This window comes from Crassostrea angulata, chromosome 7 (genome assembly GCF_025612915.1).
Source record: "Crassostrea angulata isolate pt1a10 chromosome 7, ASM2561291v2, whole genome shotgun sequence".
Taxonomy (NCBI): domain Eukaryota; kingdom Metazoa; phylum Mollusca; class Bivalvia; order Ostreida; family Ostreidae; genus Magallana; species Magallana angulata.
Genome location: NC_069117.1, coordinates 1,969,998 through 1,997,110, shown reverse-complemented (window position 1 = coordinate 1,997,110; position 27,113 = coordinate 1,969,998). Strand labels below are relative to the sequence as shown.

At 35.9% G+C, this 27,113-nt stretch overlaps 2 protein-coding genes and 1 pseudogene across 8 annotated transcripts; all 3 read left to right on the top strand.

The window, feature by feature from the left end:
• Window positions 1–3,971: 3,971 nt before the first annotated feature.
• LOC128156294 (trafficking protein particle complex subunit 2-like) lies at window positions 3,972–10,125 on the top strand. Of its 6 annotated transcripts, none has more exons than XM_052818368.1 (6): window positions 3,972–4,098; window positions 6,688–6,866; window positions 7,576–7,728; window positions 9,008–9,155; window positions 9,710–9,795; window positions 9,923–10,125. In XM_052818368.1, the coding sequence occupies exons 3-6, from the start codon at window positions 7,633–7,635 to the stop codon at window positions 10,019–10,021; spliced, it is 429 nt and encodes a 142-aa protein (XP_052674328.1). In that variant the 5' UTR covers window positions 3,972–4,098; window positions 6,688–6,866; window positions 7,576–7,632; the 3' UTR covers window positions 10,022–10,125. The 6 variants fall into 6 exon arrangements, with proteins under 6 accessions (XP_052674328.1, XP_052674326.1, XP_052674331.1 ...); XM_052818366.1 differs by having other exon boundaries at window positions 3,976–4,108; XM_052818371.1 differs by having other exon boundaries at window positions 3,994–4,098; window positions 6,764–6,866.
• Window positions 10,126–13,017: 2,892 nt separating this feature from the next.
• LOC128156292 (uncharacterized) lies at window positions 13,018–20,239 on the top strand. 2 transcript variants are annotated; one of them, XM_052818365.1, is made up of 14 exons: window positions 13,018–13,116; window positions 13,336–13,467; window positions 15,359–15,633; window positions 15,878–16,009; window positions 16,353–16,488; window positions 16,688–16,849; window positions 17,388–17,545; window positions 17,642–17,824; window positions 18,120–18,160; window positions 18,556–18,669; window positions 18,952–19,035; window positions 19,392–19,433; window positions 19,573–19,586; window positions 19,667–20,239. In XM_052818365.1, exons 2-14 carry the CDS (start codon window positions 13,357–13,359, stop codon window positions 19,934–19,936), a joined length of 1,722 nt encoding a protein of 573 aa, XP_052674325.1. In that variant the 5' UTR covers window positions 13,018–13,116; window positions 13,336–13,356; the 3' UTR covers window positions 19,937–20,239. The 2 variants fall into 2 exon arrangements, with proteins under 2 accessions (XP_052674325.1, XP_052674324.1); XM_052818364.1 differs by lacking the exon at window positions 13,018–13,116 and having other exon boundaries at window positions 13,164–13,467.
• A 3,938-nt stretch (window positions 20,240–24,177) lies between these two features.
• Window positions 24,178–26,943, top strand: LOC128156942 (F-box/LRR-repeat protein 21-like; annotated as a pseudogene).
• The last annotated feature ends 170 nt before the right edge of the window (window positions 26,944–27,113 follow it).

Sequence of the window (27,113 nt, the reverse complement as noted above, 5' to 3'; positions counted from 1 at the left end):
TATTACGTGTACACTGTCTAATTACAGGGGCGCTGTTGTATTACATGGATACTGCCGTATTGTGTGTACACTAATTACAGGGGCGCTGTTGTATTACATGGACACTGCCGTATTACGTGTACACTGTCTAATTACAGGGGCGCTGTTGTATTACATGGATATTGCCGTATTGTGTGTACACTAATTACAGGGGCGCAGTTGTATTACATGGACACTGCCGTATTACTTGTACACTGTCTGATTACAGGGGCGCTGTTGTATTACATGGATACTTTCGTATTACGTGTACACTGTCTGATTAAAGGGGCGCTGTTGTATTACATGGATACTGTCGTATTACGTGTACACTGTCTGATTACAGGGGCGCTGTTGTATTACATGGATACTGTCGTATTACGTGTATACTGTCTAATTACAGGGGCGCTGTTGTATTACATGGATACTGCCGTATTGCGTGTACACTAATTACAAGGGCGCAGTTGTATTACATGGACACTGCCGTATTACTTGTACACTGTCTAATTACAGGGGCGCTGTTGTATTACATGGATACTTTCGTATTACGTGTACACTGTCTGAATAAAGGGGCGCTGTTGTATTACATGGATACTGTCGTATTACGTGTACACTGTCTGATTACAGGGGTGCTGTTGTATTACATGGATACTGTCGTATTACGTGTATACTGTCTGCTTACAGGGGCGCTGTTGTATTACATGGATACTGTCGTATTACGTGTATACTGTCTAATTACAGGGGCGCTGTTGTATTACATGGATACTGCCGTATTGCGTGTACACTAATTACAAGGGTGCAGTTGTATTACATGGACACTGCCGTATTACGTGTACACTGTCTGATTACAGGGGCGCTGTTGTATTACATGGATACTTTCGTATTACGTGTACACTGTCTGAATAAAGGGGCGCTGTTGTATTACATGGATACTGTCGTATTACGTGTACACTGTCTGATTACAGGGGCGCTGTTGTATTACATGGATACTGTCGTATTACGTGTATACTGTCTAATTACAGGGGCGCTGTTGTATTACATGGATACTGCCGTATTGCGTGTACACTAATTACAAGGGCGCAGTTGTATTACATGGACACTGCCGTATTACGTGTACACTGTCTAATTACAGGGGCGCTGTTGTATTACATGGACACTGCCGTATTACGTGTACACTGTCTAATTACAGGGGCGCTGTTGTATTACATGGATACTGCCGTATTACCTGTACACTGTCTAATTGCAGGGGCGCTGTTGTATTACATGGACACTGCCGTATTACCTGTACACTGTCTAATAACAGGGGCGCTGTTGTATTACATGGATACTGCCGTATTACGTGTACACTGTCTAATTACAGGGGTGCTGTTGTATTACATGGATACTGTCGTATTACGTGTACACTGTCGAGTTATGGAGACATTGTCGTATTACACTGGGTACTGTTGTATTACAACCGATATACTTTACATTGACATGCAGTTATTGACTGGGTATGAGGGCATATGGTTTGTTATTTTTATTTATTCTCATATTGTATAAAACAACATAGAGAAAATATATATTACAGACAATATTGAACAAAAAAGCAATAGTGTACACTGTACACATCCGCTTAATTGTAGAGTTGACTCGATAAAATTACATAGGTTGTTATATAATAACAGCTATTTTTTTTTTACATGAATTCAAAAAAATGTAAAAGCATTTGGTCGTCTAAAATACATTGATGGTATTTGTCGGACATAAATGTTGCCCAAGGCCAAAATCAGCTGTTTGCTATACCCTTCACTACAATGCATGTACAATGTATATCATTTCTAGTGTATAGCTGGGTCGTGACGATTTGTTATACCCTTCACTACAATGCATGTATACTATTTCTAGTGTATAGCTGGGTCGTGAATCAACGTCTCTGGATCCCCGCATATTACACAATATCGACATTATCTCTAATAGCTGTATACATGAACTCTGTCATAGTACTACATACATGTACATAATACATAATTAAATGTAGGAGAGGCTAGTAAACAAAAATACAATTTGCAAAAGCAGTATGATCGGGTTTTGAGTTTTATTTTTTGCTGTGTATCGCTGCGAAAATATACTCAAACAATCAACACCATGTCCTGTTTTATTCCATTTTGTAATCTCCAACTGACAATGACAATTTCTTTATTCTCTGAACTGCATAAATAACAGTGTTGAGAAGAACCAATTGAACAATAATACATATAATACATATAATACATATAATACATATAATACATATAATACATTGCACACAATGGAGAGTGAAAATACAAAAGTGAAAAAAGGAGAAAGGAAAAAAGTATGATTGACAGTTAACCTAGAGAGCTAACTTTCTCGAACTTTAATTAATTTACACAGATTAATCAACAGTACTTTATTATAAGTATTAAATAGTTGTTGAAATGTAAACATTTGGTTGTGTGTAGAAATATGAAGGTATGCTAAAAACTCTCTTATCTTTAATGGTTAGATCTGCAGGCACGTAGCATCGTTTTTTAAAGTGGGGGGGGGGGGGGCAGACTCATCCAAAAATCTTGATTTGACTTTCCCAAAATCTTCAAAGGTGGGGGGGGGGGGGGTGAAGTAGTGTATAACTTCAATTTCAATCTTGATTTTCATATCAATTTTTAACATCCTCCCAAAAAAGTTGGGGGGGGGGGGGGGGGGGGAGGGACAACTCCATGATAATTCAATTTTTTATATGTAAATTTTAAAAATTTAGTTGCTGCGAGAAAAAGTGTCGGGGGGGGATCCCCCTCCCCCCCCCCCCCCCCCCCCCCGATGCTACGTGCCTTATCTGCACAATGAATTAAATTAATTTATCATAGGTACCAGAACACGTGTTATATGTTTTGCTTCTATATATATCTGAACCTTTAGCCATTAGCTACTATTTATAGCGTATAACCTGTATAACAGGTATTCAAGTTGAGCACGATCTTAACTCATTCGGAGGCTTTTCTTTGCCGCATTTACACAATCCCCACCCACTTATTATTTTAATGACATCTAAAAATCAAAGGACAGTGCATAATAAAATGTAATTTGCTTTATTTCAGAAAGAAGTTTAAAGAATCTCTATAATTTATGTATTTGTGCGTGTAAATAAATGCAGCAAATAAGCGCTTCCTTCACTGATCATGTGTTTTTGTTATTATTGTAAATAATTTATGTTCGGTTGAGTAAAACGAATAAGAACATGGATAACGAAATTCATCTCCTATCCTATCTACAAATGTACATCGTTGACAAATGCTAGCGATGTTGGCGAATTTATCTAATGAGTACAAATCATCACAGAATTTGCTGTTTTATAGACATTTACACTGAGGGAGAATGAACGTCAAGAGTAGATATAGATGGGACGGGTGGAGCGGAGGTAGGGAGGGTTCGGACTCACCCCCCCCCCACACACATGTATATACATAGCATCATATACAGTGTATACGTCATGTGTTAACTGCACGTTTGCGTTGTTTATGTTTACGTGAATACATGCGCATGTTTGTATCATAATACCGGACATTTAGACATAAACTAATTATGTAATGTACTATATATTTGCAACGTTCATTAGGGATAGCAGTGGCATTCTATCAACCACCTTATTACAGTGTACTGCGTGTCTGAGTGCGCGTGCGCATGTCTGTAAGAGGGTGGAAGGGGGGGGGGGGGGTGAGGGTATGGGTCTGACAAATAAACTTACTCTATTGTTAACTTAGTTATTCTAAACTTGTGGAATCATTATACCGTTTGTTTTCGTAGATATCGGACACTTAATTCGAGTTTGTTTACAATATGTGAGAATTCACCTTTCAGAGCGAACTTTGCGCAATTTATCTCATAATATTATATTATCTCTTGATGTGTTTCTAGATAACCAACTTATCTGTTGGTCAAGATCTAGATCATTCACACCGACGTGAAATATGTTATGTAACGATTTATTTACAATCATGCACTCTATATATACACATCCCGTTATAGCTTGGATCAGCCATGACAGGTGTCCGTCTGTAGTTTGTACATAGCTACCCTGGAAAAACAGTAAGTACAGGTAACTATATACAAGACTGTCTACCCGCGGGGCTCAATGTGTTACTCAATATAATGATGGTCAGCCACTTCCTCGATCTAGGTAGATGAAGGTAAAGAATATTCTGGTACATGATAAACTTCACTTGTATCAAACCCGGAATGGTTAACTTTACCAGGTATGTTCATAAATCATTGCATGCTTGCGCAATTTAAAGTAATTTCGTTTACATAGGTTCGGTAAAATTCACAGCGGAATGTATAGGGAATTAAACAACAATTCCACAATGAAAAATGCTATCATATAACTAAACCAGGAAAAAATTAGATCTTAATTGATATTTCACACCGCACATAACCGCAGATGCAACAGTCCACTATCTATACATGTTTATAAGTCTGTGTATGAGGTGCACCCGAGATCGTGGAAATGAAAGTATGAATTTATTGCTTGACTGCACGGCACCCCAAAGGTAAAATGAGGAAGAAACGAACATTGATTCAATAAACCTATGATTAGTTGATCAATATGTGTATTTCCGGGCTGTATTTACATACCAGCTGGTTTCTATCTTCCTCTTGTATATGAGGTGCTCCTCGTGTATTACGGTATAATCTATACGTGAACTGGGGTTCCAACAGTATTGGTGTTCCAGCTGCATGTGTGTTGGAACTGTTCTGTGTTTCGTGTGTTGCTGTGTATTATGACTACACGTATGTTCTATTTATGAGAACTTTAGGACTAGCATTTGATGTGTTCAGTGGCATGTTTCAGGGATTTCCCGTTCTCTGTTCCAAGTCCGGTACCAGTGCTTCACGCGTATCAATGTTTTAACTTGACAAGTGTACGTGTGTTCCACGTGTAAATGCCCCGACTGTAGTTAAGTCACCGTCGTGTCTTCATGTAGCAGTGATTACTTATTAAGTGAATATATTCAATGTCAAAAGTATTATATTGATGTGTCTAGCGCCATATCTTTAGTATTTTCTATTGAATCGATTCAATGGAAAATACTAAAGATACGGCCCTATCCATGTAAAATTATTTTTTTCTGGGTTAATGTCCTATCTATGTTCCACGTGTCTATGTTCTGGATTATACCCTATTCATGTTCCAAGTGTCTATTTTTTTTGGTTTTGCCCTATCCATGTTCAAAGTGTCTATTATTTTTTGGGGAGTTTATACCCTATCCATGTTCCAAGTGTCTATTTTTTTGGTTTTTACCCTATCAATGTTCAAAGTGTCTATTTTTTGAGGGGTTTATACCCTATCCATGTTCCAAGTGTCTATTTTTTGGTTTTTACCCTATCCATGTTCCAAGTGTCTATATTTTTGGGTTATACCCTATCCATTTTCCAAGTGTCTATGTTCTGGGTTTATACCCTATCTATATTCCAAGTGCCTATGTTCTGGGTTTATACCCTATCTATATTCTAAGTGTCTATGTTCTGGGTTTATACCCTATCTATATTCTAAGTGTCTATGTTCTGGGTTATACCCTATCCATGTTCCAAGTGTCTATGTTCTGGGTTATGCCCTATCTATGTTCCAATTCTAGGTTATACCCTATCCATGTTCCAAGTGTCTATGTTCTGGGTTATGCCCTATCTATGTTCCAATTCTAGGTTATACCCTATCCATGTTCCAAGTGTCTATGTTCTGGGTTAATGCCCTATCTATGTTCCAGGTGTCTGGGTTATGCCATATCCATGTTCCAAGTGTCTATGCCCAATACATGTTCCATACGTTCTGGGTTTATACTCTATCCTTTTTTTATGTGTCTTTTTTTTGGGGGGGGGGGGGGGTTATACCCTATCTATGTTCTGGGTTTATGCCCTATACATGTTCCATTTGTCTATTTTTTGGGTCTCCTCCTTAGTCTAACCATTCTCCATGTGTCTGTATTACGGGAGTCGTGTTCCCTGCATCCATTTATTGCACTGGCGTCGGAAGCAAATTGAAAAAGGGGGGGGGGCTAGACTAATCCTTAGAAATATTGAGAGAAAAAAAACGAATTCCCAAAATCATGAAAATCCTAATCCCGGGGGGGGGGGGGGGTTATACCTATACTTCCAAAATTCCCCCCCCCCCCAAATCATTGAATTCCTAATCCGTGGGGGGGGGGGGGGGGTGCTAGTATGCCTATGACTACACAACTTCTCACTCTTTCGAGGTAGTTTTACGAACAATTATCTTTGCTGCGAGAAAAGTGGGGGGGGGGGGGGGGCTGAACCCTCTATGATGTTATGTGCCTATATAATGGTTAGGTCTAACTTTGCAAAAAAAGAAGGGGGGGCGGCTTAGCCCCCCCCCCCCCGGTTCCGACGCCTATGTATTGTGTATACCATGTCTATCCGTAATTCACGTAATTAATATGGGACATAGCTTTGCCTATTTGAATGTATTTCGTGCAGGCACAAAGTATTGGGAGTGGACAGAGATCGAGAACCTATCCCCCAATTTTATCTAAGCAAATTTTTACCTTAAGCTTAAACTTACTTAAAGAAAAGAACTTTGGAGCTTAGGTAGTATGCAACTCCTTTGCTAAATACACTGTAATTCCATACAGTCTCTGCAAAGGGGATATTTCTTTTTTCCAGGCAAGTTTTAAAAAATTGTCCTCTGATGTACGAGGCCCAACAAATGTAACAGATTGCGATCGTCTTTTCTCCCCAGACTTCTCAGGATGCTCACAATTCTAGGCTTCCTCATTCCATTGCTTATCATCCTGATTCTTGTTGCCGTGTCCTTCCTCTCCAACTTTTCCATTTGTAGAAAGGTAAATATTGCCTGATTTTAAAATATTATTTTAATCTTTTAATGATGTACTTATTTTAAAGCTGAGGGTTTTTTTGTTTTAGAAATTTCATAAAAGAAAGAGGGTTGTCACAAATGGGTTATTGTAAAATGACTTTAACTTTAGATTTAGATAAAGATTTCATAGATCATGAAAGATCGGAGCTATATGCCAATTACAATCGGGATCGGAATTACAGTAAAAAAAAAAATTCATTTCGAGTTTTCTCTTCAGTAAGTTCGATGGTTTGAGGGCGTAAACATGGTAATCACTATTCACTAATTTATTTGTATAATCTATATAATTCTGCTCAAGTATATTTGATGAAATTTAAATACATGGTACACGAATAAATAACTTTTGCAGTACACGAGAAACAATATGACGCTTGAACAGTTGAAAACAAAATTGACAGCTGCGTGGTCGATCATTCCGATATCTTACAGCTTAACGATTCTGTCAGCATCTGTCAATAATGACTTTCAAAATGTTGTATGACGACTGTATCATTTGCATTTACAGTTTTAAGTGATACGAGTCTCGCACACGTTTATCTCTTTATGATAAAAGATCATTGCTTTTATGAACAGCCTGTGGAAATATATTTGAGCATAAATATTATTTTTTCAGTTTATAGTTTTGACATCTGGTGTTTATATTTTAAGTGAATAATTTTCTTTATGTTTTCCAGATTTAATGAGACTGTAAGTAAACCAGAATCTCCAATCAATAGAGCACATCGTTTATCATGTCGGGAAATTATTACTTTGTAATTGTTGGACACCTGGACAATCCAATTTTTGAGATGGAGTTTTGTCCACCAAACAGGGCAGCTGAACCGAAGGTACTTTTTGTTCTGAAGAAATAAATGATAATGTGATTTACAGTAACACATTTACTGACGTCAGCAAAGCAGGAATTACAGACAACTCTTCCCATTGTCCATCATCTCCATGTTATCAGCTCCCTCACAATCAAATTTTTGCACCCCTATACAGACTCACCGCCATTCAAATGTAACAATATTTAAGAAAGCAAAAAATTGATGATGAATATTCAAAAAATAATAAGTGGATATGATATAACTCCATAAGAGAGCACTTCTTTATTATCTATGCATAACAAATTGAAAATCTGGGCTTTTAAGATATAGATTTTTGGGAGTTGATTTTAATCAACTCTCCTATGCAGTTACTCTGGCAAACCGAAAGTGAAACAGTGTTTGGACCTAAGCACAAATCATCACCGCTGACAAGACGTAGATCTTGAAAATAATAGATAAATTCGGTGTACTGTATGCTGTACCATTGTTTTTCAAAAGAAACGTATTTATAAATACCTTGAAAATAGTCAGATTTTATATAGTACGAACAATTTAATTGTTTTTTGTAGTTGCATGTATTCCTACGCCAGAGTTAAATATAGTCTCGTTCAACCAGACGTTCGGCTGTCTCCATAAATCTCCGACAAGCAGAGAGTCTCTCTTGGTTGTTGGATATTGATGGAGACAGCCGAGCATCTGGTTGTACGAGACTAGAGTTCAATATTGCTTAGATCCAGACGTGTACAATTTTTAGAAACATTTCGATTACTGACAAACAGTTTGATGGAATTAATTCTATCTTTAAATATTACACAACATGATTCATACGGGGTTTTCTCGAAATTCTCGGAAAAGTTAGAGAATTCATATTATAAAAATGTGCGAAATTCAAATACAGATACGAAACTACTTGCAAGGCAAAATAACATATTAATAGTTAATTTTAAAATTGATTATAATCAATAAAATCAACTCCCGACAGTACTTCAGTACTTTGATTTTCTCTTTCTTAATCAACTGTTAATATTAATTAAATTTGATTAATGAATTAAATTTTGTAGGGAAGCTGTCTAGTGACAAACTAATGTTCGATCAAGGCTGATTTTTATCACATCACACATGTTTTTTTCACAAGTGCTAATTAAAATATTCAGTTCAATATAATTGTTTTTTTGAGTATGATCAGATTGGTGTAAATCTAACACGTTCATGTTGTACGAGTACATGATGACATGTACGTTAGTATTGTTACAAGCTGTTAGAACACTCTCAGAGGCAGCTTGTTTTGTTTTTTTCGCAGAAGGATGACCACAGACACCTGAACCAGTTCGTAGCTCACGAGGCGCTGGACCTGGTAGATGAACAAGTGTGGACCACCAATAATATGTACCTCAAAATCGTGGATAAGTTTAATGAGTGGTTCGTGTCCGCCTTCGTCACCGCAAGCAGTATCCTTCCTATGATCTTACTGTATGTGCAGGCTGCTGTCTGTGTGTGACCCTTCCTTAAATTAGAACATTAAATTTACAGAGGAAATCTTTAAAATTATAATTTTCAAGAAAGAAAAATTAATTACAGTTTTACATTTGAAATTTAATACTGTAGATTCCTTATTTTTTGCGAGTACTTAATTCTGCAATTCAACCTTTTTGCATCAAATCGCACAAAGATAAAATCGCGAACAACAGAATTTTATCAAAGTTTCTTTAGTTTACATCTGTCAGAAAAATAAAAGCGAGATTTTAAAATCTGCGAGATGCGCTTCTCGCGATTTTACACGGATATTAACTCCTCGCGTTTAATTAGGAATTTACAGTTCTTGGTAGTGTTAATTTGTATGATTATTAATGGATTTTAATTTTAATTTAACCCACTCCCATTTTTCTGCATTAATAAACACACTGGAAATTCAGTAACTGTGAATAAGGCATGAATAGTGCTGACTCTTGACTTATGTTGAATTTACATTGACACAAAGTTATGCTGCTTAACAAAGTGATAGGAATGAGATTTATGATGTTACATGATGTGAAAAATGAAGATGGTATTAAGAATTTCTTCACTGAGACATACGAGATGTATATCAAGGTAGGAATGTTTTTGGAAATTAAACCCAACCATTGAATTACCTCAATTAAGAAATAAGATGGGAAAAAAGATTAGACATAAGTATTGTTTTTTGTTGAGTTTTCTCAATGAAATATCTTATTTGCAGCATTCCATGAACCCATTTTATGAAATCAACAAACCCATTGTTTCACCAGCTTTTGAGAAAAAAGTTCAGCTGTATGGAAGAAAATATCTCACTGGATAGAACTGTTGTATTGTTTACCGTTATTGACTTTCATTGTGTGCAATATGACTGTTATAAGATGTGATTGTAATAGATGTGTGAATAAATGTGTCAATGTAACTTAGTGATTGAGTTCTTGCCTTTCTGAATAAATTGTACCTAGGCACTGAAGACAGCGCTATCTTGTGATTCTCTTGCCACCAATGTATAAAGATCACAGTTTTACTTGTAAGAATTGTTGCTAAGGAATGCACAAACTGATGTTAATTTACATGGAAAATTATGACCATTTTCCTTTTTTCCTTGGAAAAATCAAATTTAATTCACTTTTTATTAATATGAAACTGGGTGGGAATTGCTTACAAATAGGTGAGTCAAAATAAGGTATTTAGAATATAAAATTTATCATTATATGGCACCTGCCTATTTGAGAGCAATACTGCGAAGTACATGTACTCATTTATAATATGAATCAAAGTATCCATTTGAGTATCAACAAAATATTGTGAGGACCTCGTTATTTAAGTTGTCAGAACTTGTGCTTGAACAATTTGTTTTCTTTGAAATATGTTCATATCAAATCAATAAAATGTGTTTAAATCATAGCGTCACTAAGTGTAGATTGATCATCTAAAAATCGTCTTTTGTCCCAGTGGATGTAATTGGATAGAATTCTTTACTCCTAGAGAAAAAAAATAAAGAAATGGTATAAATGACTCAAATGTTTAGTACAGAGAAAAATATCCATAGTGCAATTGTTTATATAAAGAATTATTGCATGTCGTTTATTATTTGATTTTAATTATAAAATATTCATTAAAGTGGTTTTTGTAAATATATATATATATCAACTGTGGTTGTTTCGGTTATTTGCTTGTTTTAATTATCTTTAGTAAATTTGCATATATTTTAGATATTAAATATTGTTTTGTGTTAAAACTATAAAGGGGAGAACGTTGTAGGATTCACGAACTTGTACCCAATCCTCTTATCATCAACATCCAAAAGAATGAAATATGTTAAAACCCAACAATTCATTTGTAGTATTGTTACTCCCACCCACTCCGGGTAATGATCTGGATCCGGCCATAAAGGACTAGCCACATGGCATAGTTACCCACCCCGTGGGATAATCTGGTTCCGCCCTTGAAGAACTATCTACATAGTATATTTACCCCTACCCCGTTGGATACTCTGGTTCCGCATTTGAAAAACTACCCACATAATATATTTACCCCCACTCCATGGGTTTATCTAGATCCGGCCATGAAAAACTACCATCATAGTATAGTTACCCACCCCGTGGGGATTATCTGGATCCGCACTTGAAGAACTAGCCACTAAGTATATATTTACCCCCACCCCGTGGGATTATCTGGATCCATCCATTGAGAACTAGCCACATAGTATAGTTACCACCATCCCGGGGGATAATCTAGATCCGGCCATGAAGTACTAGCCACATAGTATTATCACCGTGCAAAATTCACCTTTAAATTACAACTTTTTTGGGGACTTTACTTTTAAAATTCAACATCTGTTTTATAATATTTCCTCACAGTTTATATCTTACAAAGTTACTTATCTAATTTGTGATTGACACTTTTCGGACTCTATGTGTGATTTTAAAGAGACAGAGTGTAATGTCTCAAGAACTGCTAATCCCTTAAAACAACATTTTGCAATTATCTGTTTTTTCATGTCTAGGACATCAAAGACTGATAACTGTAAATATTTCACTCAGCTTACTTATGTCATCACCTGTCAATTTATAGTCATTGTTCAGATTCCTTTATATAGTTTTGTACAACTGTCAATCGGTAGTCTGGAATACGGCGGCCAGCCTCGGCCACGTCTGACTTACCCAGAGTCTTGAGTCCGGAGGTCACTACTGGCCATATCCGACTTGTTTGTAACATGTCTGTCTGTTAAATTGTTATAATGTTGCCATCGTTGAGTCTCGTCCAATAAATGTGAAATCCTGCATCAATTGCCTGTTTATTTCTAAGGAGCTGTATACTGGTGGACCTTCGGGAATACGGCAAAACCTACCCTTCGTTTTAGCTTACGGCCCACAGCGCGCCTTAACCTTATACTACTTATACCCTCAACGCCAACATTCCCTCACCCCGTTCGTACTGCACACGACGGATGCAGATCCAGAATTCCCTAGCACCGTAAAATCTACGCGGTTACAGTATAGTTACCCCCGCCCCGTGGGATAACCTAGATCCCGCCATGAAGCACTAGCCACATACATGTATTATAGTTACCCCCTACCCTCACCCCCATCCCGGAGCATAATCCAGATCCGCCCATGAAGCTAAAGGGACCACCAACCCCTCCCACCTAAAGAAGCATTTAATTCCTTATGACTTAAAATTTATGCGGATATATGATATATTGAAATCATTTGTAGACTTTCAAACACTAGTAATATTGGAGGTTATCCGTTATTGAAAGTTAGAGACATTTAACAATTAATTTTAAATTTGCTGCATAATTGCTCTAAACTTTTGTGTATTGTGGTAGGATCGAATTTATTAACCGTATTAATTTATAACTTGTCAGAGATAACATTATAAATGAGATTTAATTTGCACACATGTGCCATGAAATATATCACTTGCAGGATATTTAATTTCCAATATTGCCTTGATACAAATAGCCACCCCACTCTTTGAAATAACCCGACTATCCGTCGTCCGTAGTAGTTTGCGTCAAAATTACAGCATTTATTCTATTTGAAAAGATCTAAGATTTCTATATCTACTGGAGCTTAGTTTCGGGGGTCACAGAACTGACCATTCATACGCCGCTTTGGCGTCGCAGGGTACGGCTAAGTACGTGATAAAACGTCTAAATGACTTAATCCTGTCCATGACTCGGACAATCCAAAAGCCAGCGTCGCTAAAAAGCATCCCCTGACCGGGGTCTTAGCCGTGTATGATAAAGTACTAGGTCTAGATAAACTTTCGCTTATTGAGGAATACCAAAGGCGTTCAATAAAATGAACTAGACTTTTAAGAAATCTTTGTATACAGATGGAGAATATGCGAATATTTCGAGAATAAGCGGTAGAGGTCATGCCGTTTGAGTGCCATTGAGTTTATCCGGTAGAGCTTTTGTTTGATTTCCATATTGCAAGTGATAAGGCTGGTCATCCGTATACAGACGATATTAAATATTGTCCAGTGGAATATTGATTCGGGGAGACAAATTTGGTCTTCAAAGAAAATTTATGGGAGGGTTTTCATAGATAACACAAAATCCATTTTTTCCTCCTGTTTTTGGTTTAAAAGTTTTTACTTTCATGTGAAATATATATATCCTAGAAAACTCCACAGCATCTTCCAATGAGGACATTCCTGTTGATTGCCGAGTTGTTACTCTGTCTCATCATTTCCAGCACTAACGGGCACCTGATCGCTGGAACAATCAGTGGCTATTTCTATAACAGGATTGCCGTAAGTATATAGACAAGTACCCCCTGGTAAAGAAGTGCTTCTTTTTTAGAAGATGGATATTTTATGTAAACTCTTTATCGTCTAAATTTTGGAATATTAAAAAAAAACCCAACGAAATCTAACATATTCAAATTTTTGCTACAGCAAAACTCACTAACAGCGACGTTTAATACCCCAATAATCAATATACTAGTATTCATTATAAATTAAATTTGAGGCGAATTCATTAGAAATCTTATAATACGTAACAAATTATGGATAGTTTGATACACGTATTTTTCAGGTATCATGATATTCATTTTTTAGTTTTTTTTTTTTTAGTTTAAACAATATTTTATTGATATTTTACAATAATAGGTACATATATTAGGCATAAATACAATAAGATTGGGAAACAAGCCAAAAGGCTTATACAAATCCCTCTCTTATTTTAAAAATACACAAATGACTACAGAGGATAAATTGGTAAGAGAATGCATTTTCGCATCCCATATGGAAAACATTTTATGAACAAATTTTCAGGCACGTTATATTGCATGTTTTTCAGAGTAGTTTAAAACGACTTTAAAACGTAAATAAACTATTTATCTTTTTGCTGTGTTATCTACATGTATCATGACGTCATCATTGATTTGTTTCTTTTTTCCCGTATTTTATGACTATAAGGGAATTGTGTAGAAAATAAAAAATACTTCTTGACTTCCCATTGGAAATTCTATTAAAAGCAATCCCAAAACCTATTCAATTTAATATTATTCCGAAGAAAAGGTCAAGAGCATTTTAAATGCCGTTTTCAGAAAGATTGTAGGCGTTATGGGTAATTATATTACATTCGCCAAAAACAGTAAAAACTCAAAGATTTGTAGATGGATTCCTTCATATTTGAATGAAAATGACTTTTCATCGTGTTTATCTTAAAATTAAGCTCTAATACATGTTATAAAACCACGCTATATTAAAACTCGTTTAGTACATAGTGAATTCGCGAATTTCTGTGGAGTCCCCGACAAAATTCTTTACAAATTCATGCAAAATTTTACGGTTAAAACGAACTCGGTTATATAAATAACGAATTTACGCATACAGGCCCAAGCGAGTGAATTTTTTTTTAACATCGAAGTGTTTTCTAACCTTTGCCTTTACCAATTAGAACAATTTTAGAATGAATTTATTTGCATATAAATCCTTCAGTTTACCACCTAATTATATTAGGTTTCTACAGAAGATATTTTATTGCATGCGACAATACGCACAAATTGTAGTCATATGGAAGATCACATGTATATTGCGAATTCGCCATAACAATTACATGTAATAAGATTTTCTTAGACAAATATAACGAATTACATTTATATCAAAGCAAATCCACTGGTCCCTAGGTATTCGCTATAACCGAGTTTTACTGCATTGCTATGGAGCACCGTTTAAAGAATTCATTTCTCAAATTTCAGAAACATGTAGGCTCCTTTCATTTACTTGATCTTGACCTTGATTTATTAATCTTTGATGAAAATATTAAGTTTGTTTAAGCCTGTGCTCAATATTTTTTTTTGAAGAAAACTGCATGCTTGAAAATTAAAAGTTTTCAATTTAAGCGAAAAATGTTGAAATCAAAATGTTAATTTAATAGTGTCATATTTGATATTCCAAAATCGAAGGCATCTGGACCAAATTAAAAAAATTACTAAATTGCAAAAGTATTTAATATTTGTACAAAATAAACCCATATTATTATAAAAATTAGGCTCTTCATCAGAGGTATAGTATATCAAGAGTTTTTCCTTTATTCAGATTTTTCCTTCAACATTTAAAAAAAAAAGTGATTCAAATCCTTAGTACAAACTCCCTGTAAACAAGCTCGGGCAGTTCAAGCGTGTTATATTTGTTCCAGAGGCTGACCTACAGACTGGTCTGGCAGCGGGGGTATGGGCCCTGTGGACAGTCATGTTCAGCCCAGGACGTCGGTAAATACCTCTCCTCCCTACCTCCAGCGCTCTCTTCCCTGAAGTGGCGCTGCGCAACCGGATGTCAGTCCGCCAACCAAGATTTACATGATGTCAGTTACACGTTAACTGCAGTCAGCGATGACGTTACGTCAGGATGGGAACAAGGCGAACAATATTTCTTATACAGCGGCATGGAAATTAATAATACTTACCAAGTCACGTGGGTCAACTTAATTTCCTATCTTATGAAATAATATTGTTTTGACAGATTTGATTGACCCCCCCCCCCCTTCTCTCTTTTTGAGAATAAAGAATATCTGTCGGAACATAATCAGATTTTCACATGAAACGAAAGGGACATTTACCCTCTTAATTGTCCTCACCTTGAGTTTTTTTGTAGTTAACCTTTGAAGACGTGTTTTTTTATTTTGCAATGAATTATGATTAGCTCTTTACCAATTCAGATTATCGGGATATGAAGTGTTAGCCCCGTCGTTAGGGCTGGGAAAGATGGTAGCTGCTTTTGATTTTGGAATACGTAACGATACAGGGGTGCCGAATGCCAGTCCCATATCTGCTGTACCGGCAACATTAGGGTAAACTGTTAAAAATCATCTTCAATGTATCCAAGACCGGGTTTCAGTAACACTGAACTACAGAGTTGTAATATTAAAATCACAGTAAATACCTGGTTATACTTTTAAAGCTCAAGCCCACAGGTACCTGACGTTATATATTCTTCTCATGGTATAAAAGCCCCCTACCTAGTGTATTATTATGTATTATATAGTAGTGGATATATTTCTTTTATTATGAGAAAAATACTAGTATAACGTCGGGTGCCTGTGCTCAAGTCTTTGTAAATCTAGCATGTTAATCAGTTGATCTAGATATGAAGATTTAAATGACAAACGGAACTTGCCCTCCATTCTCCCTCAGAGTACAATTTGGCTGTACCACTGTGATCAACATCCCCGCCGAGGACCCGGATGCAGACTCCGTCAGATGTCGCCTTGCCAAACCTGAAGAGTGCGGGAACGCTTGTACAAACGCCCCTAACATCACATTAAACTGGGTATGTTGTTTTCAAATCTTCATTTTTAAGTTTGTGTTCCCTGTCTTAACAATCTTAAAATTTAAATCTGCACACTGCATCAAAGTGGAACTCATGCTATAAATAATTAGGACAATGATCTAGTTTTTATTGACTATTTACGAGTCAAATTACAAATATCCAAATCATATTAAACATAAATAACATGCTCGTTGTTCAGGAGACGTGCTCTGTCTCTATCCCCGCCACAACTCAGCATGGGTACGAACCCAACCGGAAGTACTTCATCACGGTGATGGTGGAGGATTACCCGGATTACACAATATCCGTGGGGGACCAGGTCCGGTCCATCAGAAAACCCATCAGCAAAATCCCCAGCCAGGTAGGTACCGAGCGTTCAAAATACCCAGCTTATCACCGCTGCCACCCGGGTTCGACCCCCGGGATCGACAGTGGTTGTATGTGACATGGTATGTTGGTCGCCCGCTTGGACACGTAGTACTCCTGCTTTCTCTCACATTAATGACTAATGCCCCCCCCCCCTTCCGCGTTTAAATCATTGCCAACGAGAAATAATAATTTAATTTGTAGAACTTGTTTATCAATCGTTGTAAAGTAAATAAAGTTCAGTTCAATTTAAGATACCCAGCCTGGTAGAAACGTTGTTAAGACTTTCACAGAATACCAAACTTGTGCGACCGTTCAATCAAAAATGTGCGCAAAAAATGACGTGAATTTTGATTCATTTTCAAGTGAAAATTGCAAGTTACATTTTAAAACTCTTTTTTTTTACTGACGCGAATGTCCATCTCCATCTGCTGTTCCGTTCGAATATAATATAATTTAACCTAGCGATTTAATGTATGATCGGAGCATGTCGTTGACTTTGTTCAGAAGTTTACCCACCGTTTATTTCACAGTTTACAATAACGACAATCGTCAGACAGCAGGCTTGCGGAGACTTAGGACTGAGGGTGGACGGAGTGGTCCCCAACCCCACCAACCTGTTCCGGGTCTCCTATGCTGGTGGATCCGTCCAGTTTAACGGTGCGTTCTACATGCAGTCGCCGGACATCAAGTAAGAACCACGCTTGTCTCTCTTTACATTACAGTAACAGAACAACTACGGAAGACAGGCTACAAATCTAATTCTAAATCCATCTGATTTTTGCAGTGACACAACATTCATCACCAGTTTCTTTAAGGGTGTCAATTATAACGTCCTACCGGATGACGAGAATAGAACGATAGGTAACTTCCGGGATGACGTCAGACGAGCGCGCTATGTCTGGGGCTCATATGATGTGCGCCAGTACGCGGACACCCTTCTGTGTGTATGGGGGCGTAATTTTGAGGGGTAGGTAACGATTATGTGGATGGGATTACGTTATGACCCATATAGCCTTCATTTGTACAACGACATTTTTGTACAAGTATGTTCTATTTTCTGTATTTCAAAAACATTAATTTCGTGAAAAAGTTTTCAATAAGATTAGATGACAGAGGTATTATAAATAATTGATAAAACGTGTGAGTAAGACAGCAAGCTCATGTAAGGTTAAGTACCCTAGTACTTTTCTTGAATATTTGGTGAGTAACAGGGATATTTGTTACGATACATTAACGCATCTTGGATGCCTTTTTATTTGTAGAGTAACGACGGACCGATTTTGTTACACTGCAATATTGCTAGGCAAGTATGAATGATTTTGTGAATGTCTGCATTTATTTTCGTAGCCTTGTATGTATACAAAAACTCAATAAAATCTTTTGACAAACGTTCTCTAAAGGAAAAATTGAGTTAATAACCTCTTCTCTTTTCAGTAAAACGGGTTAAGGATGATAGAATAATAGCGATACTGTACAAGATCGGTGTAATTAAAAGTAGTATATCTATGAACATAAAAAGTGATTCTGACTGATCCATCAATAAAACTGGTATTCATTTGATATTTAAAATCTCAGTATGATGGATGTAGAACAATAATTGAAATTGGTACAAGAAGATTTATTTTGATCATCTCAACAAAATTTGTTTGGACAGTCGCATATAACAAGAAGTGTTTTTACCGTCCCTTCCTGTTATAGATGGGGACGACTGTGGGGGGCACACGTGTCAAAATGGCGGGAAATGTGTGGATCTTTTCAGGAGGTGGACCTGTAAGTGTCCCCATGGATTCAAACCCAAGGACTGCTCACACAGTAGGTTATACTACCATAGTCGTTGCAGTCATTCAATATATTTCATATAAACAAAAGAGCTAACTACTAAGTAGGTAAAACTAGAAATTGATTTAAAGTATAAAATACATATGAATGGGATTTTTGATATTAGATATCGAAGAGACCTGCAATATTAAAACAGAACATTTACAATTATTAATCCAGAAACACAACACCTGTATAATTATTTATTAACGTTTTCCGGTTTTAGTACGAATTTTAGACAATATTTAACATCATCTGCTTTTATGATGATTCTAGAAGTGACATGTGCTGACTTCCCATGTAAGAATAACGGAACATGTGTCGATACCGGAACCTTATACATTTGTGCATGCGCTTCAGGTACCTGAGGAACAAGAAAAGTGAATTATAAATGCTTACCAACAAAAATGAATTAAAAACAAATTAACTGATTTACATTTTCATTGCACGGTATGTAAATGTTTTTGGCCTTTTCATCGCAACTTTCAAAGACTCCTGATCAGACTAATATATATATATATATATATATATATATATATATATATATATATATATATATATATATATATATATATATATATATATATATATATATATATATATATATATATATATATATATATTGCTGATATTTCTAAGCCGGTAGAATGGTTTGAAGTGGTAGTACATGTAATATCATTGTGATGTGCATTGTTTTTATGATACACTTATTCCAGGTTTTACGGGTCTCGACTGTGAAATGAAGATACAAACTGTTGGCAAGTATCCAATTACGTTATTGTTTACGTATAGAAATTTATATTTACACTATAAAAATTTCAAGTTAATGGCAATGCATTTTTATGAAATATTAAAACGTTCAGTTTTATGTGAATATTTTTTCTTCCTTTTTTATAGGTTCCAAAAAGTCGGTGAGTAGACTTCTGTTCTTTCGGTGATGTGTTATTGACGGTCGTTGAATCGCCTTCATTTTAAAAGGTTTGTTTTCCAGGACTTTAAGGTACTGCCCGCAGTACTGGGGACGATAGCTGGGGTCGCCACGGCGCTTGTGGTGACGGGATGTTGTTGGTGGTTTCTATTTGCTGCCGCCAAAAGGCCCGACTCCAGAGAGAAGAAAAGAAGGGTGTCTCCTTCAGATCTCCACAATGTCACACACAGCAGCCATCAACGCCACACACAGGGGGACCTCAATATAAACCCAACACAGGAGGACCTCAATAAAAACCACACACCGGACCAGGATTTACACCTCACTGCCTGATATTACAGCCACTGATGTCACAGACAAAATAACTGCTACATTGCCCAATGTGACAGAATGAATAACCGTCAAATTGCCTACTCTTGCAGAATGAATAACCACTAATACAGTGCCTATTCTTATAGAGTGAAAAACCATTGCAGTGTCTGATGTTATAGAATAAACACCACCACGTTGTCTAATGTTACAAAATGAATTACATTGCTTTCTGAATAACCAGAATGAATAACCAGTACAATGCTTTTTGTTATTATAAAATAAAAAACATTGCCTAGTGTTACCAAATGAAAACTTGTACATCACCTCTTCTGTATGATGAATAACCGCGATATTGTCTAATGTTACAGAATGAATAACAGCTACAATACCGTCTATTAGAGGATAAATAACCGCTGCATTGTCTAATGTTACAGAATGAATAACCATGCACTACAATACCGTCTATTAGAGGATTAATAACCGCTACATTGTCTACTGTTACAGAATGAATAACAGCTACAATACCGTCTATTAGAGGATAAATAACCGCTGCATTGTCTAATGTTACAGAATGAATAACCATGCACTACAATACCGTCTAATAGAGGATAAATAACCGCTACATTGTCTACTGTTACAGAATGAATAACAGCTACAATACCGTCTATTAGAGGATAAATAACCGCTGCATTGTCTAATGTTACAGAATGAATAACCATGCACTACAATACCGTCTAATAGAGGATAAATAACCGCTACATTGTCTACTGTTACAGAATGAATAACAGCTACAATACCGTCTAATAGAGGATAAATAACCGCTACATTGTCTACTGTTACAGAATGAATAACAGCTACAATACCGTCTATTAGAGGATAAATAACCGCTGCATTGTCTAATGTTACAGAATGAATAACCATGCACTACAATACCGTCTAATAGAGGATAAATAACCGCTACATTGTCTACTGTTACAGAATGAATAACAGCTACAATACCGTCTAATAGAGGATAAATAACCGCTACTTTGTCTTCTGTTACAGAATAATTGACATTCTTACCGTTTATATTACTGTGAAATGTATTGCATGTTTTTTCTTTGGTGTATATTAAGGTATACCATGGTATTTAATGAATCTTGACTGAAATCACAACAAACAGTATCCAGTATTAGGACGGTACATAACCAAGTCATCGGTCGGGGTGCCCAGCGCAGGCATGACCTCGGCTAATAAAAATGATTCAAACTTGTACATATACATACAAAGAGTTGGAGGACCATCCGTCGAAGACCAACTTTGTTGTCGATATCGACGGTATCCTATACAAATATTATATAAATATTTTATATAAAACAAGGCCAACTACGATTTCGATATCGATGAAATCATACACATGTCATGTTGTAAATTTTTGAATTTACCGAGTGCAAGTAAATACAAAATTTACAACATGACAACTTGTAAATTTTGTATTTACTGCCATCCGGTAAATTCAAAATTTACATGACACACACAATGATGATATCGACAGGCATTAAGTTGCAAAATAAGCACGATATCGACAAAACTATAGACAGGCGCCTGGTACAAATTTCGTAAGTACTTGATTACATTGTACACATGCGAATCGATATCGATACGATATCGTCGATATCAACGTACAATATGGATAACTCAATTGTGTGATGTCTAATCATGAAAATACGCAAAATAAAGTGTGTAATATATATATATATATATATATATATATATATATATATATATATATATATATATATATATATATATATATATATAGTGTGTGTGTGTGTGTGTGTGTCTGTGGTGTTTAAGGATGGTGAAACGATATCGATGGTTTATCGACACTATGTATAAAGTGCTCAATACAGATAAACTTTTGGCAGGGGTGGGGTCGCTTACGTTCAAAGGTAATTAATTAAATTACAATTACTTGCCATAGTTGAAGCTTTAGGTCAAATTAAAAAGCATAACATAATAGTTTATACACTTATATGATATTCACAAATTTGGGAACCGTATGATTAGATAGTAAATCATTGAAAATAAATTATAAATAAATGTACACGACTGTATATTAGGTAAAAAAATGCTAGTTAATATTTGTTTTATACCTATGTACCATTGGACATAGTGGACAGCTTTCTTATTCATATTTATATTTACATCAGTGTGTAATTGAAAGTAAATGAAAAGTAATTTGAATTACATGGGTTTTTTGAGAATAATGAAATTACATTTACATGTGATTGTTCAATTACACAATTACTTTTAATTCAGGCTTGGGGTAATGCTAAATGTAATGGTAATGCATTGCAATGCATTACATGTTTTCAAAGTAATGCTAGTAATGTGTAATGCCACAAAATTAGCATTACAAGTAATGGTAATGTAATTAATAACTTTCCAAAATTTAGTGTAATGCTGGCATTACATGGCATTACTTTGCATTACTATGCTTATTTATGCATGTTCACTTTAAAAAATGTGATGAATAAATGAAGAGCTGAAAATGAATTTGATTAACTTTATTATAAAGAAGAAAGAAATAATTCTTGAAATAAAAATGTTTTAGTTGTATTAAAAAAGATTTATAAAATATCATAAATTGTTCATATTACTAGATTTTTTAAAACAAAGTAATGGTAATGGTAATGCATTACTTTACTCGTGTAATGGTAATGTAATGCATTACTTCAAGAAAATCAAGTAATGGTAATGGTAATTTAATGCCAAAATTTATGAAGTAATGGTAATGTAATGCATAACTTTACAATGTAATTCGCCCCAAGCCTGTTTTAATTACATCAATATTTGTAATTAATTACACTCAATTACCATTACAAATTACCATTACCCCATCCCTGACTTTCAGATAGCAATAACTCGAATTTTGATCACAAAAAAAAACCAAGTATGGAGAGATTGTAAATATTAGCTGCTTCCTAAAAAAACCCAGAAGAAAAGAATAATTCCTGTTTTCCGTTCCTTTATAAGGTGTTTATGATATAGAAGCAATAAGAGGCGTTACAATGACGTCGCGATAAGTTTGCCCCGGATTCCCGGACCTACGTCAGTTAATTGTCAGCTCACCAGGGGAGATCAAAATGATGTCATGGGCTAGAACATTTTCACATTAACACATTAATAAATTTTATCTTGGTTTATTTTCCGTTGAATTTTCAAAGGTTTGTCTATTTTTTCACGGGGAAATAAAAGTATATGTCTCAATAATTTCCGAACAGCCCTTCTACACTAGTTTTCTAATCCTTAGAAATGACACTCTTTCAAATCAACTGGTTTGTGATGTGTAGAGTTGTTTCTGATAAAAAAAAGAAGTATATATTCATAAATCTAATTTTCTTTATTCTCTTTGCTTTTTCTTTTGAATTCTGTCAATTGTAGTTTGTAAATAAAGTCATTTTTATTAATACAGTTTGGGTTTTTGATAACTATGAGAAAAGCTCTCGCCCTGGACAAAACCCGCACTACATGGACCAAGGACCCCCCCCCCCCCCCAAAAAAAAAAAACCCATCCCCAAGAGAGGAAAAAAATGTCGTGCAATGACTTGTATACAAATGACATCTAAAATGTGAAAATAACCCGAAATTAATTTACACTCGTAAACATGATTAACTGGGTATATCCCTCTAACTATTTTTAGAAAGAAGTGCCTATAAGCAAAATAGTCCCTATACTTGCAGAGTGTATATACATTTATTGGGACATTTTAAATCAGAATGCTTGACACATGTCAGAAAAGAGGATTTGCAATTTTTAAAACAAGTGTCAAAATTGAATTATCATTTGAAGAAAAGAATTGAAATTGTTTGATGTACACCCTTTCCAAAACTGAGAAATTCCCTACTTTTACTTTCATTTTCAGAGTTTTTCAATACAGACGCATTTTGCCGGAAAACGAATCTGACTTCAAACCACGAAATTTTAACAGGAAAGAGACAATTTGATGAGCTTTCATTCAAGAGGCCCCTCGTTGCTGAACGAAAATTAGGGCCGGAGCTATGAACCATAACGTTAACATTACCGCCTATGGAAAATGCATAAGTGGACTATACCCAACTGGCCTCTCCTTGCTTTTTATTCCTTTTTAATCTTCAAATTGTCCCGACATTATAGATAAAATTGAACGCACATAAGACGCTCGTAAATAAATAAATGCACTATAACAACACAAAAGGGATTACGTCTCTTGTGTGAGTTATTTTCAATTCAATTCAATTCATTGACAAAAACCACACATTTTAATAACATCGGGCGTGAAATGCTAAAAATGCTGCCATATAAAACTGCAATTTGGGACTGGGACTGGGAGTGAATCGAACATCGGATCGAACAAAATGGTAAGAATGTTTGTTACCTCTTAATTAATGACACTACTTGTGTATCTGAAATAGTCATGTTAACGTGAACTTCTCAAAACAACAATGCTACAAATATCTTTACTCAGTAGAGGTGGCATCGCGGCAATCCATTCATTATTTTATAGGTCTAGTTATTACGGAAACGATTCAATCTCAGAATCTTATCCGAAACAGACTGACATATTGGGTTATAAAAGCAGAGACATAAATAACAATAATATTATTTATGTCTCTGATAAAAGTTATCACATCGAGGCACTAGAATTTGAAAACACATTTTGTTACATGCATGTATTTATAATAGGAACTCTGTTGTAATGATAGGCCTGTTGGGTCTCAATCTTGCGCAAAAAAAAAAAAAAGACTTGTCTCCACAGAGATATCTCCGGAAGGGCTCAACACTGCTTAACTACAGTCATCCCACTCATACTGTAAACAATGTTTTATTTCCAAAAGCTTGGTCTTTAAATACTTGATAACAAACATGACAAAGACAGTTAGTTACGTTACCATTCCTGTTTTTAAAAATATTGCAATCTAAGACAGTGGACTGAGTACAGTCATGTTTAGACATAAAGTTTGATAAATGTTTCCTTTGTGTTTTTCAGTCCATCTGATGATGAATAGGTGCGACCATGAATGCTGACACTGAGTGTGACTTTGGCACCCTGCCAGTGGTGGCCTGGGTCCGAGTTTTGGAGCACTTGCCCCTCAAGGACCGGTACCACGCCTCCCTAGTCTGCTCCAATGTGTTTGAGGCGTTCAGTCATCCCTCTCTGTGGCGTTCAGTGACACTGACTGTAGAGGGAGGGTCAGGGAAATTCAGGAGTTTGCATGTGGTTAATATACCACAGCGGAACTTCCACCTTGTCCAGAAGTTTGGGAGAATGTTCCACCACATCACGTTTTCCGTATTGGCACCTTTGGACGAAAGCTTTGGGGAGTGGAATACGGTGTTAGCGGACAACATTAAGAGGTTTAATGCCAATAGTCTGACATTTGATGTTGGAGGATTGAAAAACATCGCAAAAGGTGGAGTTATGAGAACATTGACTGAGAATATTAAACCGATGGTGGATTTGGTGAGGAATTCACTGTACCTCAAGTCCCTTGTTATAAAATCGTGGCCAACTTTTGCCAGCTCATTAAATAAAGCAGACGAGAATGTGTTCCAGGCTGCCATGGACAATGATAAAATAAAGAATCTGACAAAACTAAGTATCTTTGATTGTGATTCTGTGGCATGGTCTGAACGTAGACCGCTTTTACTTCCTGTCGACCTGACGCATAAGATGGTGGAACATTTCAAAAGTCTCACTCATTTGGCCTTAAGGTCACCCATGCTAAGCGAGGATCTGATCAGATGTCTGTCATGTGGTGACAGACAAAGACTTCAGCAGCTAAAGATTTCTATAAATTATCTTCCGCAAAACGAAAGCTTTGAAATTCCCCAAATAACGGATTCTGTTTGGAGAGATTTCACAAACCATAACACCAAAGTTCGAGTCCATGTTTTGGTGCTTTCACGGGTACCACATCACTCTATGGAAATGTTCCTTCACCCTTCCTGTCCGCTGTACAATATCAGGTTTGGAGAATTCGTTCGTTGCGATAAAGAGTTTGTTGCCTATTTGGCCAATACATTTACTTCTAGTTTAGAAACATTTGAGTATTATGAGGAGGACGGTGATTTTGAACAGGAGCTTATTTCATTGGTGGAGTGTTCTAGTTAGTTGTGCAGATTGGTCTACTGCGGGAAAATCAGCATAAAACACGTCCTACACCTGGCTGAACTGAGAGGAGCAGAATGGCAGGTGTTGCACTTGGCAAGAAAAAACATTTACACAGTCCCCAAGAATGCCAACGAACCGGAAATCGATGGGGACACAGTCATTGCAAAAAATTCATCCGGTGAATACGTTCTTGTGAATATGTTGAAATTTCACGAGCAGACTTCAATCACTAGCAACGGAGAAGAGGAACAGAATATGATAGATAGGGTGTCACAAAAGCTGGGGAGGAAGTGGTTTCCTGACAGTGATATGTGACTGAAGCATAAATGAAGATTAAATGAAAGGTGCTAATGTACATATTATTATTTAACTTTATTGCATTTATATACCTTATATGCGTTTGATATTCTCATACTCATACTTCGATATCTAGAATGAAGCAATTAATTTTACAAACTTGTATCTTACTCATTTTAGAATTGTTAAACACATGTATGATATTTATAATTTATTTTGTGGTTTGGTGTTAAACCTTATGGTTTATTTGCAAAGTTTTACCTAAATAACGAACCAATCGGATTGATACTATAGTAGTCTATAGAGCTAGAAGTACTCTTGTTAAAACTAACCTAATTTTGTTATGTATATCAGATAAATATTTACCAAACATTTTGTAAGACATTTAAAGTTATATCCACACACTGCATGCAGGCTTTTGTGCACAGTAGAGGTCTTTTTTATTAATTTAAGGAAGTGTAGTTCTACAAAGGTTTGTCAAACCCAAATTGTCAAAAATATTTCATTCTATTCTATAAAACAATTAACATGGCTCGTTACTGTTTTTCAGACATAGGTGTATATATCTTTATTATTAAATTTTTACCAACAAAATGGACAGCATGTGAAAAATTAGATTTCTTGAGTCTGTCCCTAATAGGGCTGCAACTTTAAAAACGCTGCTTAATTAAGATGGAGAGTGCCTATGTACTCAGTATAATAATGGACTATCATAATGGAATACAGAAGTGTACAGGATGACATAACTTTATAGAGACAACCCT